General features: G+C 34.3%; 1 protein-coding gene and 1 long non-coding RNA gene across 3 annotated transcripts in view; one reads left to right on the forward strand and one right to left on the reverse strand.

Moving 5' to 3' along the window:
- LOC106666441 (diuretic hormone receptor-like) overlaps positions 1-14,020 on the reverse strand; it is a 49,999-nt gene that overhangs the window by 19,214 nt on the left and 16,765 nt on the right. For both annotated transcript variants that reach the window (XM_024229090.1, XM_024229089.1), the window contains exons 4-6: positions 4,682-4,775; positions 4,197-4,290; positions 2,087-2,167 (exon numbers count right to left, since the gene is read on the reverse strand). In XM_024229090.1, the coding sequence (XP_024084858.1) occupies positions 2,087-2,167; positions 4,197-4,290; positions 4,682-4,775 (269 nt within the window). The remainder of the gene's footprint in view (positions 1-2,086; positions 2,168-4,196; positions 4,291-4,681; positions 4,776-14,020) is intronic.
- LOC112127726 lies at positions 10,278-13,505 on the forward strand. The gene is made up of 2 exons (XR_002910700.1): positions 10,278-10,551; positions 13,134-13,505. It is a non-coding gene; the product is annotated as an uncharacterized LOC112127726 (long non-coding RNA).

A 14,020-nucleotide genomic window follows, 5' to 3' on the forward strand; every position in this document is an offset into this window, starting at 1 on the left:
AACATTAGTTTATCAACATAACTTTCACACTCTCTCTCACTCTCTCTCTCTATTTATCTATCTATCTGTCTGTCTATCTATATATCTATCTATTTGTCTATCTATCTATCTCTCTCTCTATTTATGTATCTATCTATCTATCTATTTATGTATCTATCTATCTTTCTATCTATTTGTCTATCTATCTCTCTCTCTCTCCTTATCTATCTTCCACACTACCTCTTCTTTTAACATTAATTTATCAACATAACTTTCACACTCTCTCTCTCTCTCTATTTATGTATCTATCTATCTATCTATTTATGTATCTATCTATCTTTCTATCTATTTGTCTATCTATCTCTCTCCTTATCTATCTTCCACACTACCACTTCTCTTAACATTAGTTTATCAACATAACTTTCACACTCTCTCTCACTCTCTCTCTCTATTTATCTATCTATCTGTCTGTCTATCCATATATCTATCTATTTGTCTCTCTCTCTCTCTCTCTCTCTCTATCTGCCACACTACCTCTTCTTTTAACATTAATTTATCAACATAACTTTCACACTCTCTCTCTCTCTCTCTATTTATGTATCTATCTATCTATCTATCTATCTATTTGTCTATCTCTCTCTCTCTCTCTCTCTCTCTCTATCTCTCTATCTGCCACACTACCTCTTCTTTTAACATTAATTTATCAACATAACTTTCACACTCTCCCTCTCTCTCTCTCTCTCTATTTATCTATCTATCTATCTATTTGTCTATCTATCTATCTATGCATTTTTCTATTTATGCATAATTTAATCATAATTTATGCATAATTACTATCTACACATCCATTTATTTTAACCACCTTTTCTCTTACACTCTCTTCTCTTTCTATATTTATTTATCTCCATATTTCAGTACCCCCTCATTCTCTCACTGTGTCTCAGTTTGTCCCTTTCTTTCTCCCTCTGTCTGAATCTTTTTTCCCTCACTTTTCTTTTACTATTTATTTACCCACATATCTGGCTATTTAGATCAACATCTATCATTGAACGATTATTATGGTCATGAGGTAAATGTAATGAAAGGTGTGCCTAAGTTGTTTATAAAGACACTTGTACTACTGCTATATCAATCTCCGCCTATATACCATATTTTTCTATCTATCTATCTATTTAATATCTAATTCAACACTTTATATCTCTTCCTACCTCTCCTCTCTCTCTCTCTCTCTCTCTCTCTCTCTCTCTCTCTCTCTCTCACACACACACACACACACACAGTCATTCATTTATTACCCTATTATTTATCAATGTATTTTTTACCCTCTCTGTCTCTCACTATCTCTTGTAGAGAACTCAGTCTTTCTATCTATCTGTTTATCTCTATATTTTTCTACCTCTCTCCCTTACACTCAGTCTTCTTTCTCTGTTCTTGAACAACAAATCTCTCTGTCTCTCTTATGCTTTCTCTCGCTCTCTTTCTCTCTATCTATCTATCTCCCTCTCTCGATTAATTACAATATCTCTGTATACATGTCTATTTATCTCAACCCCTTTCTCTCTCACACCTACTCACTTTCTCTTTTTCTCTGTCTCTGTTACAAGTAATTTAAAGATACTTATAAACTATAAGAAATCAAGAAGAGAGTTGTATTTGTTAAGAAACAAAATAAAAAATTAAAGAAACACCGAACAAATCATTATTAAACGTTTTGTACGATGGAAAGCCGACTAAATAAAATGAATTTTCAATATTGGTAACATTTTTACAAATAATCAGTCCATCAATAAACCAATTTTCTTGATTGCTTTCATACTTTTTAACTTGGTTATTTACCGTCGTATCTTACTTTTAATAATTTAATTGACCATCCTTTGGTTATATTATTGAGGAAATTTAATTCGAAATAGGCTAGTTTTGTTACATTTTAATTATTAGCGATTTTTATTAAAGAAGAACAAAAAGAAGAGAAAATGCCCCTGGTTGTTTTCTTTTATAGACTGTACGTATTTAATGTTACAAGAGCGTTATTAACGAAACATGAATCAATAGAAGAAAAAATAATATAGTAAGAAATTAAGAATACAGTTGTAAACAAATTACTTACCCCAACCAATAGCTAAGTACACTCTTAACTTGATATTTTCTTGGGTAAACGTTTTAACAACCAACATGTATAAGTAAAATCCTGAAACAAAACAAAAACAATTAGCCTTTTCTCAACACTAATGCTAATGTTGCGTTGTTGTTGGAAAAGTTCTAGTGAACGACAACATTAAATCCTTAGTTAAAACACTTGATATACTTTTTTATTATTTTTTTATTTAGAAAATATGTCTTTAAATTTAATTTGCAATGGGGAAAAATTGGCAATAAATATTTATCGGTTAGTTTTAGTACTTTCTAGGCTGAGAAATGGTTAACAAGATCAAGTTGTGAGTGTGATATCACTTTGAGCTTGTTACATATGTCAACGCTATTTGCGCTAAACTATGTCCTAAACAGTTTACTAGAGCAATTTACTAAGCTTTGATGCTTTGAAATAAAGCATTCCAAAACAACCTTAAGCACAGGCCAAATTGACAGAGAAGGAGTGTTCACCCTGCTTATTACCCAGTCGTTGCGCTTATTCCTTCTTTTTCGTTCAATTGCGCGATGAGTGCAAACAATTTCGATTTATGCAAAAGGATTTCTCTAAAAAAACTTAATGTCTTGTAAAAGCATAAAAAATATTTTGGAGGAAAAAGCCGCGTTAATATTTAACTGTTTCATTTTTCCTGGGAAAGTTAGAACCCAATGTTGATCGTGTTCACTGCGGAAGGACGGTTAAATGACGAAGGATCAATTTTTAATGCATCCCTGTCAGGAAAATTGAGCCGCGTCGGGGTTCCATGGTGTCGGGTTGATTGGTAGTTTTGGGAAGGTCAATTTTCTTTTTTTTAATTGACCAGCAGCGCTGAAATTTTGTTTTTTGAAAAATTAACCATTTTCAACTCAACTAGAATTCAAATTATTCCATTTCGAAGGAAATATTTTGAAGAGACGAGAAGAAATGTAGTTAAAAACTAATGGAATATTAAAAAACGTAATTAAAGAATTCACTAATTTCGTAGTCCGCTTAACCAATTGATATATTACAATTAAGTAAGGTTTTTGGTTGAGATAAAAAAGTCGATGGCACGAGCGGGATTCGAACCCACGATCTTCGGTTGATAAGCCGCTGCTCTACCACTTGAACTATCGAGACCACTCGGACGCTAACTTCCCATCTCAACTCCACCTTTTGACTTTTCCCTCCTTTTTGCCATTTTTCAATTTTCATCTCAACAAAAAACCTTAATTAATTGAAAAGAATTTATTTGTTGTCACCAATGTCACCATCTCAACCGCACCTTTTGAGGTCATTCATTTGTCGTCGAGAATCCAATCCGATTACACGACATTTGAAAAATGGCAAAAAAGGAGAGAAAATTCAAAAGGTGCGGTTGAGATAGCTCAAGTGGTAGAGCAGCGGCGTATCTAGCCGAAGGTCGTGGGTTGACACTAACTTTTTTATCTCAACCAATACCTTAAATAAAATTTAATTTATTGATCAATTAAATTCCCTATTTTTCGTGGTCCGCTTGACCAGTTAATAACATTCAATTAATTAAGTTTTTTTTATTAAGTTGAGATAAAAATGGCAAAAAGGAGGGAAAATTCAAAAGGTGGGATTGAGATAGGAAGTTGGTGTCCGAGTGGATCGAGGTCACGATAGCTCAAGCGGTAGAGTAGCGGCGTATCAAGCCAAAGGTCGTGGGTTCGAATCCCGCTCGTGCCATTGACTTTTTTATCTCAACCAAAAACCTTAATTAATTGTAGTAATTAAGGAATGTTGATAAAAATATCTTTATAGTTAATTATGTAAAATAAGAATAAATTTACAAATCAATTTATGTACTGATTGAGTGTGACGATCGAGTTAGTTCTTACCCCGCGAGGTATTTTATTGCCCAATAAATAAGTAATCCTTCGAATGCTCTTTTACGCCTTTCCGTAATAAAAAATGAGCGGAACGATTTAATTTTAAATTTAGACTGATCGTTTTGTATATATCCTTCAGTAAAAAATCACATTAATACTGAATCAAGTCTTCAACACCAAACTTTGGCTATTTTTTTAGGAAATTAAATTTTTGTTCAATAAAAAACGCATAGAAAGTTTAGATTTTTTCTTACCTTCGACGAACATCCAGAAAAAATTTGTCAAATGGAAGTAATGAAGAAGAATGACTAGAAGTACACAAGGAACGAAATCTGTCTGCACTGAGATCTACACAAAAAATTATAAGAAGATTATAACCTTAATCAAAGATAATATTTATAAACAATTCTAAGAATAATCAAGCTGTTTGAACTGCAAAAGTAACTGGATGTATGAATTAAAGATAATATTTATAAATAATTCTATAAATTAACAGGTTATCTGAATTGCAAAAGTTACAGGCTGTATGAATTTTAGATGCTGTTTAACAGGTTGGAATTTCAACGTCATGTTCTTGTAATTTGCTCTAAAATTACTCTGCAAACATAATGCCTGTTTAATTACTACTGATATTTCAATTACTCCCATCAAGGTATATTGAGGCTATCAATTCGGAAATTGATCAATATTTCAAATAATAGATAGAATATGAAATGGGAATGAATTATTCATACGTTACCTGCAAGGAATAATTTAATATCCACATGAAGTCGGCGAGTATGTACGTACACATGAGATTTGTGTGGATTGTATTTCTAAGACATCTCAGCTCCCTTAAAAAAATAAAATGGTTTAATGTAATAGTTATTCAGAAATCCTGAGGTCTGGTGGGACGTAGGTTTCAGAAAAACATTTTCTTTATAGTACCAACGTTTCGATCATTATTGAGATCATCTTCAGGGCTCAATGTGTTTGTTTTCGGCGTAATTGTGCCATTCCTGTGTGTCGTGTTAAGAGTGCCTACATGACACGCAAGAATGGCACAATTCCGCACTTTGAGCACTGAAGATGATCTCAATAAAGTTCGAAACGTTGGCACGACAAAGAAAATGTATTTCTGAAACCTACGTCACACCAGACCGCATCTCACGATTTCCGAATAATCATAGACTAACGGTCACTAATCACCACACATTAAGTTAATAGTTTAAAAAGTTTAAAAATAAAACAAATCGATAATTCAAACATTCGATTTTATTGGAGAATAAGAAAAACAAATACATACATCTATACACTGCCAGGCAAAAAATTCCACCCAATTAATTTTTTTTCATTTTCTCTCGATAAAAGAAAATTCTGCTCTAAATATGTCTCATCGTTTATATCAATAAATATTTGTTTATGCTATGTTTTAAATTGGGAATATCAATTAGAGGTAAACCCACTTTATCCTTAATACACAACAAGGATAAAGGATTTTTCAAGGTTTAGTTTTTACGAAATTTAAAATGTTGATTCAGTCTCATTTGAATTCTGAAGCAATAAACTATTTAGTTTTCATCTTTGTTTTCTTAATTTCAATTTTTAAACATAAAAATGCAATTCAGTGCTGAGGATGTTGCTCGTGGTGTGGCACTTGACATGGACGTTTTACACACACACACACACACTCTCTCTCTCTCTCTCACACACACACACACACACACACATATATATATATATATCCAGTCCACCTATATAATTTGAAAACGGTTAACATTAGCAAAAAATGGTCTTTTACAAATTAAATAAAACTAACTTTGTTATTTTAAATAAAAATCCCATATTTTTATTGTACAACGCGATTCCAGAGCTTATTTAATGTCTCTTTTACAGGGTGAATAATTTTGATTGGATCGACCATTTCTGAGGTAGGCCCGACGGAAGAAGCGTGAGGGAGGTAAGCTTTTTGTAACTACAAGATGGCCCACCCCTTTATTTCGAAAACGATTAACTTTAGCGTAAAATCGTCTTATACAAAGCCCAAGTTAATTTTGCCTAAACATGGCGTGGTAGGAATAGATTAAACATAACTTTCTCATCAAGCTGACTTTTTTATCTCAACCAATACCTTACATAAAGATTAATTAATTGAAAGATGTTATTTGGTCAATCGGACAACGAAATCTAATGATTTTAAATAATAATACCATATTTCTACTTTCTAGAGATTATTTTATGCCACTTTTACTTAAAGGAAAATTTTGATAGGATCGACTATTTCTGAGGTCCAGCGGAAGAAGCGTGAGGAGGGGGATGATTTTTGTAACAACAAGATGGCCCACTCCGTTTCAGATTTAAAATACAGGGGTTTTATATTGCCGTTTTGCGCAGGGAGCGGATTTGAGCAGTGATTACAAACATAACACATTATAAACATAATTTTTTACAAATGGCCAAATCTGCAACAATAGATAATAACAACTGGGAATTATTTTAAAATTAAATTCACCATTTCTTGTGGTCCGCTTGACCAATTAATATAATTCAATTAATTAATGTTTTTAGTTGAGATAAAAAAAGTCAGTGTCATCTGTGGGATTCGAACCCACGATCTTCGGCTTGATACGCCGCTACTCTACCACTTGAGCTATAGCTACCACTCGTGGCAATAGCTCAAATGGTAGAGTAGCGGCGTATCAAGCCGAAGGTCGTGGGTTCGAATCCCGCTCGTGACACTGACTATTTTATCTCAACTAAAAACTTTAATTAATTGAAAGATATTAATATTGGTCAAGCGGACCACGAAAACTAGTGAATTTAACCGTGTATATTTTTCTATATTCAGTTTTGTCATCCACTTTATGCACCAGTTGATCAGCTCAAGGAGTTCTTGAAAGTCGTTTAAATAGGATTTGGGTTAAAAAACTGCGGTATTCTCGTAGGTAGAATTGGGTGGTATGCTATAAAGGATAGGGCCAAGAACACTCCCCTGTGGTAGAACATCCCTCTGAAACAGTTGACTTTTTTTATCTCAGCTAAAAACCTTAATTAATTTAAAAATAAACTTGACTGATTGGACGATGATAAAAAATCCGTTTGAAAAATTGATATAAGATTAATGTAAAAGCAACCTACTTTATTCTGCGACGATTCCTGTCCTAAAGTAACCTGCTAATGCTAATCGTTTTCGAAATAAAGGGAGAGGGCCATCTTGTTGTTACAAAAAGCATACCCCATGCGCCTTCCGTCGGGCAAAAATCAGAAATGGCCTATAGAATTTTTTTCTCTAAGCTAAAATAAGCTCTAGAATTGTATTGTACAATAAAAATATGGGATTCTCATTTAAAATTACAAAGTTAGTGTCATTGCCAACCTAGAAGAAAAGCGATTCTTAGCTAAAATTAACTTGGGGTTTGTGTAAGACAATTTTTTGCTTAAGTTAATCGTTTTCGAATTAAATGGTTGGACTATAGAAGTTGATACACCCTGTGTGTATAAGTTGCTCACAAAATAAACCTTGTCCACGTCTACTAAGCCATGCTTGTTTTTAAGTCATAGGCTACATTAAAGATGTCGAAAAATTCTGGTACAATATAAACAGGCTGTAGTTGAAAGGGATTTCGAGTAAGTCATTTTTATTATAATTTTAATTATAATTTATAATTTAAAGTATAGGTCAATTCAGTTTGACCACTGGGCGAAATTAATCTAAGTTAATCATTTCTAAGGACCCACTTCACCGAAAGATCTATAGCATACGGTTGAATTAGAGTGGACGGTATGCTTCGCTGCGAACTGCTTCCTGAGAATGAAACAATTCCCAACTGGAACTGCTGAATACTAAATGCAGCGAATCGCTGGCGAAAGGAGAATATATAACTAGAATCGTTTCTTTCCATGACAACCCAAAGACCGATTGCAGTTGGGACTGATTAAACTTTTTAACCAAAAAAAAAAAGTTGGATCATTAGAAGAACTACTAGACTGAAAATTTTATTTAATTAAAAACACATCATTGAACAATTCAATTTTTTACCTTTTTGTGTATAATAATAATATAAGAAAATATTCATAAAAATTAAACATACGAAAGATCTTAGATTCTTGAGTAAATCCGTCAAAAGAGCTCGCATACAGTACCGTCTTTGAAGCCAGGTGTTTAATATATAAGCAATATTGCTCATTCCATTGTATCTTTTGTGACGGAGACGATTCTCTGACTTTTTCCGTTTTCTACCCGGCGTATCATATATTTAGAAGTAGGAGGTTTGACCGGGCACCCTCGAAATGTACTTTTATAAATGGCCCCAACCCTTGAAAAAATAATCTACAACAGTATTTTGAACAATAACCTTCCCGCGTGAGGTCTGATGATTAATTACAATTCCCTAGCAGCGTTAACAAATGAATGTACGAAAAATTAATGACGGGTCACTCACATGAAAAATGTTTTTGTCTTCAAAGACAAAATAAAAACAATTCGGGGTACGTGAAGGATAAAATTATTTGACACAATGCATGTGTTATTTATAAAAATTAAATAAATAAAGGGAAGTAAGTACATCTCCAAAAATAATCATTAGCTAACGGCCACTAAATGCCACCCACATAAGTAAGTACATCGACAAAAGACTAAAGCCGGGAACACATTTAAACCAGAAACACACTTACCCGATGCTACGCCATGCGACGCTACCCGATGCTACCCGACGCAACTCCAAACTCCGATTTTCCATAAGGTTGCATTACCCCCGTGCACATCTACCCGATGCTACCCGACGCAAATCCAAACTCCGATTTTCCATAAGGTTGCATTACCCCAGTGCACATCTACCGGACGCTCTGCGACCCCCACTGTCCAGATTTTCGACGGGTCGCATTGAGTATAGTCGAAGACAAAAGAAACGGACACTCATATTTTTATTCAAACTACATGTATTATTGTCGTTATATTAATTACAACATACTTATTTTCATATAAACCAAATTAACTGTGATTAAAAAATTAATTAGTTTTTATTTAAAAAATTAATTTTAATGGCTTGGTAGAAAATTAATCAAAACAACGGAATACGATTTTTTGATATAATGAATTTAACTAACAATTTATTGTACTCGCTTCGGTGGTACATATACTAAAATTGGAACAATTTATTACACGGTTTTGCTCATAAAATGTAATTAACAATTTATTTCATAGTTTTGCTCGTAAAATTATACCATTTTGTTATGTCGGGTAGTATCAGAACAGGACACTCATATTTTTTGTAGTTTATTTCAAACTAAGTACATGTAATTTTGTCGTTATATTAATTACATGTTATTTTAATGTAAATCAAATTAAACGAGATCAAAAATGCAAAGGTTTTTATAAACATTGTTTAATTATGATGGTTAGGAGTAACTTTATTTAAAACAATTAAGTTTAACAAACAATTTATTAGATGGTTGTGCTCATGAAATTTAAGTAACAATTTATTACATGGCTCTACAAGGTTTTGTTGAAAATAGTGCATTAAGAACAAAAGATGCGTTGCGATTGTGATAGTGAATATTGTGACAAACGCTGAGAACTGTACGCGACGTGTGCTTGCGTCGGATAGATGTGCACACCCCATCAAAACGTGGCAATGCGTCGGGTAGCATCGGGTAAGTGTGTTCCTGGCTTTACCCGATGCAACGCCATGCGACCCGATGCTACCCGACGCAAATCCAACGTCCATTTTTCCATAGGATTGATTACCCCCGTGCACATCTGCTCGATGCTATGCTACCCTACTCTACGCTCTGCGATCCCCACTGTCCAGATTTTCGTCGGGTCGCATCGAGTACAGTCGAAGACAAAAGAACCGGACATCATATTTTTATTCAAACTACATGTATTATTGCCGTTATACTAATTACAACATACTTATTTTAATATAAACCAAATTGACCTTGATCAAAAATTCAATAGTTTTTATTAATACAATTAATTAAGGTTTTTAATTGAGATGAAAAAATGTTAATGGCACGAGCGGTATTCGAACCCACGATCTTCGGCTAGATACGCCGCTGCTCAACCACTTGAGCTATCGTGACGTCGATCCACTCGGACATCAACTTCCTATCTCAACCACACCTTATGAGTTTTCCCTCCTTTTTTAGTTTTTATGAAACAAAATTAATTTTAATTGATTGGTAAAAAATGATCAAAACACCGGAATACCATTTTTTGATATAATGAATTTAACGAACAATTTATTACACGGTTTTACTCATAAAATTTAACTAACAATATATTTCATGGTTTTGCTCATAAAATAACACCATTTAGGTGTTATTATATATGACATATTTATATATATCCCATATGACAAAATGACATATTTTATAAATAATCATAGAAATACATATTTTATATAACAAGTTGTAATCGAAAAAATTTCTGTAATTCTAAGAAATAGCATAATCTGGAATATTTGTACTTGCATACATGTGGCACTAAATAATTATCATACGTTTATATTAATCCATATTTTATGAAAACAGTTGTTTGTTTCATACTTCGGTTTTATTGTTTGAGGAAAATAAATGTTATAGAAATTGACAAACTTAAGCACACATATAAGCATAAGCCTAAACATGGTGAGTAGTAGAACAGGACACTCAAATTTTTTTAAAGTTTATTTCAAACTAAGTATATTTAATGTTGTCGTTATATTATTGGGTTGTCCGGAAAATAATGCAGGATTTTGGTATTAAACAAAAAAAAAGAAACTAGTTACTTTAAAGCAATGTTCTTTAATCAAAATAATTTCCCATACTCTCAATACATTTCTCCCAACGTGTTGGTAACTTATTAATTCCGTCTGAGTAGAATTCAGAATTTTTAGAATTGATAAAGTCAATAAATGCATTTTCCAGTTCCGTTTGATTTTTGAATATTATGTGTTGTAAGTAGTGGTCCAGGTGTCTAAAAAAATGGTAGTCAGTAGGCGAGAGGTCCGGAGAGTAGGGTGGGTGAGGCAAAGTTTCATAGCCAAGCTCCAATAATTTTTGTGACGTTACACGTGACACATGTGGTCGAGCGTTGTCATGCAACAAAATGGGCCCTTTCCGATTGACCAAAGAGGGCTTCATTACTGCCAATTTCTGATGCATGGTATTAATTTGGTTACAGTATGATTCAGCATTGATGGTTTCGCCAGGATTTAAGAAGCTGTAGTGTATTAAACCAAATGAAGCCCACCATACCGTAACCATTACCTTTTTTTGATGAGTTGGGGGCTTTGGAAAATGTATTGGAGCTTCTCCTTTGTCGAGCCACTGTCCAGAACGTCTAGTGTTATCGTAGAGAATCCACTTTTCGTCACATGTAACAATTCTGGCCAGAAATGGGTCATTTTTGTTTCGACAAAGAAGTGATGCACAAACATCAAAGCGCTGATTTTTTTGGCGATCGTTTAATGAGTGTGGAACCCAATTTTCGAGTTTTTTCACTTTTCCAATCGCCTTGAGGTGGTCAGCGACGGTCGTTTTACTGACTTTGAGTTGCTCTGCACCCACCACTGATGATTATGATGGTTAGGGAGAACATTTATCAAAACATCGGAATAAATTTGCGATTGTGATAGTGATTATTGTGATACACGTGACGTGCGCTTGATTTTGCATATATGTGCACACCCTCCAAAACGTGGCAAGGCGTCGGGTAGCATCGGGTAGCGTCGCATAGCGTTGCATCGGGTAAGTGTGTTCCCGGCTTAACTTGGAAACCCCATCCAAGACTAAAAAATCAGGAACTGTTTAGACGCTATAAAAAACTCACCAATCCTAGAAAAATTATCAAAACGAACGACTGACATACGAAACAATAATTAAATCCTTTGAACATAACGCTTTGTACTGTGAGCTTCAACCAAACATTCCAACTATCCAGATTTTCCAATTCTAAATCCTACGAAAAATACTACCGATATAGTCTATATTCCTCAAATCCTGCCTCCTGAGGCAGAGTCCTTCCGCCTTCCATTTACAGACATTTATAAATTTCTCAGCTTGCTTCACATCTGGTGTTTTGTTCAATGCTTGAGTTTTTCTTTCTCAGAACATTTTTCCAGTTCCAACTTAAGCACACACTTTGTGACACCTAGCTGGGGTACTGGTCACATGGGTTCTCACCTTTCGGGCTGCCCATTTTTTGGCTTGTTGGTCAGCTTGTTCTTTCCCATCTATATCTTCATATGCGAGAACCCACTTTAAGGCAAACTTGTTGTGTTCCCTTAAAGCTATTGCAATTTAGGTACTTACAAGCAAGTTTGCATTTTTACCCGAACGCCTACTCCTTAATGCATCTTCGATCCATGAATGTACCATACTAGGGACCTGCCTAAAACTTAGGACTACCTTTAATCCAAAGGTCTCAGTTATCTGTGACCAATTGGACAAGTCTATCAAATTTGAGTTTGTCTATCATTTTGTCAAGTATCATTATAACAATCTCATTTATATTAATTCTCTTCAGAATTCACGAATTTCGTGGTCCGCTTGACCAATTTGAAATTTGAATGCCATTTGCCAAAATGCCATTTGAAAAATGGCACAAAGGAGGGAAAATTCAAAAGGTGGAGTTGAGATGGGTAGTTAATGTCCTAGTGGATCGAGTTCACGATAGCTCAAGTGGTAGAGCAGCGGCGTATCTAGCCGAAGATCGTGGGTTCGAATCCCGCTCGTACCATTGACTTTTTTATCTCAACCAAAAACCTTAATTAATTGTAAGTCTCTTCAGATCTGGCTTTATTTCCTTGTATCTCAGGAATCTGTTAGCACTATATTCCATCACTATGTTCCATCTGCGATTTCCTCCTAACATAAAATGTAAAAAAAGTCGTTTTAACATAGTTTGGTAACTGGGGATGAAACGTTCTATATAAACACTGATCTGTGAGGAAAATCCTGTGGAAAAGGCAGCGACCCACTGTTAGCAACACCTGAATTAAAAGAAGGTAATGTTATAAATTTGGGGTTTAAAAGAGGTGCTTTATTATATGCTTCTTCTTCCCAACCAAACCGTTGTTTCTTGTCTGAAATGCACAAAATTGGACCTATAATAATAATAATAATTTTGGTCATGTGATCGTCCTAAGCAAGTTAATTATTTAATCAAAAAAATTTAATCAAATTAAAGGTACAGCATTTACTAAAATAATGTGTTTTAATGTTTTTAGATATAATATTTTCCAAAAGAGGTAAATTTGAAAAGTTGAGATGATGAGTGTTAATCAGAAATTCCAGTCCAGGCCAACCTCCGCCACCGCCTCCGACTTACAACCACCTCACAACTTTGATGGGTTCTCACGACCACATTTTACCGAAATCCTTGTGCAAGAACAGGGAAAGAAAGGCCAGACAATTGAAAATAAGAAGTGACCAAATAAAATGTTGCCAATATTTTATGTACTCAGGGAGACAAACCTGACTTAAGGATTATCATCAAACGACATCGTCAACTCATGACAATTCACAACTGGCCGTTTTTTTCTCTTTATTTCAAGATGCAAAGGATGTACAGGCGATTATTAAACTTTTGATCCGCTTCAGCTATGATTACCTTTGAAGGTTAGAGTCTTACCTTTGATATATGGGATGGTTTATACATGATGTTGATTATGACGGGTGGTATATATTACGCCTGAAATCTTTTCCATTGTTTTGAATGTTTCTCGAAATATTTCAGTACGGCTTATTTACCGAAATGTATACTGATGCACTGTATAAACTTCGGTATTCTGTTATAGCAAGTTCAAGGCTTATCCATAATTAATCACTGTATCGTGTTACGTTTTGTGTTCATTAAAAAGCCTAGGCGTGGCAGCAAGGATATTTGTATCACGGCTCTAATTAGTAGTAAGCGTGTTTTTCCCTCCCAGAAGGATTTAAATGCTAGTCAGTTGTCACCTAAGGGTTAAACCATGTTATTTGTAACTTTATAATGCGAAGTGGATAGAAGTTTTTAAATCATTTTCTAGCACGCACTAAGATTTAAGACTTTAACGATAAAAGGGGTCGGCTTTATGACCATGCCCTACGAATATTGGCCTATTGTGAAATTTCC

Source organism: Cimex lectularius, unplaced genomic scaffold (assembly GCF_000648675.2).
Source record: "Cimex lectularius strain Harlan isolate CLEC.00 unplaced genomic scaffold, Clec_2.1 scaffold289, whole genome shotgun sequence".
NCBI classification, from domain to species: Eukaryota; Metazoa; Arthropoda; class Insecta; order Hemiptera; family Cimicidae; genus Cimex; species Cimex lectularius.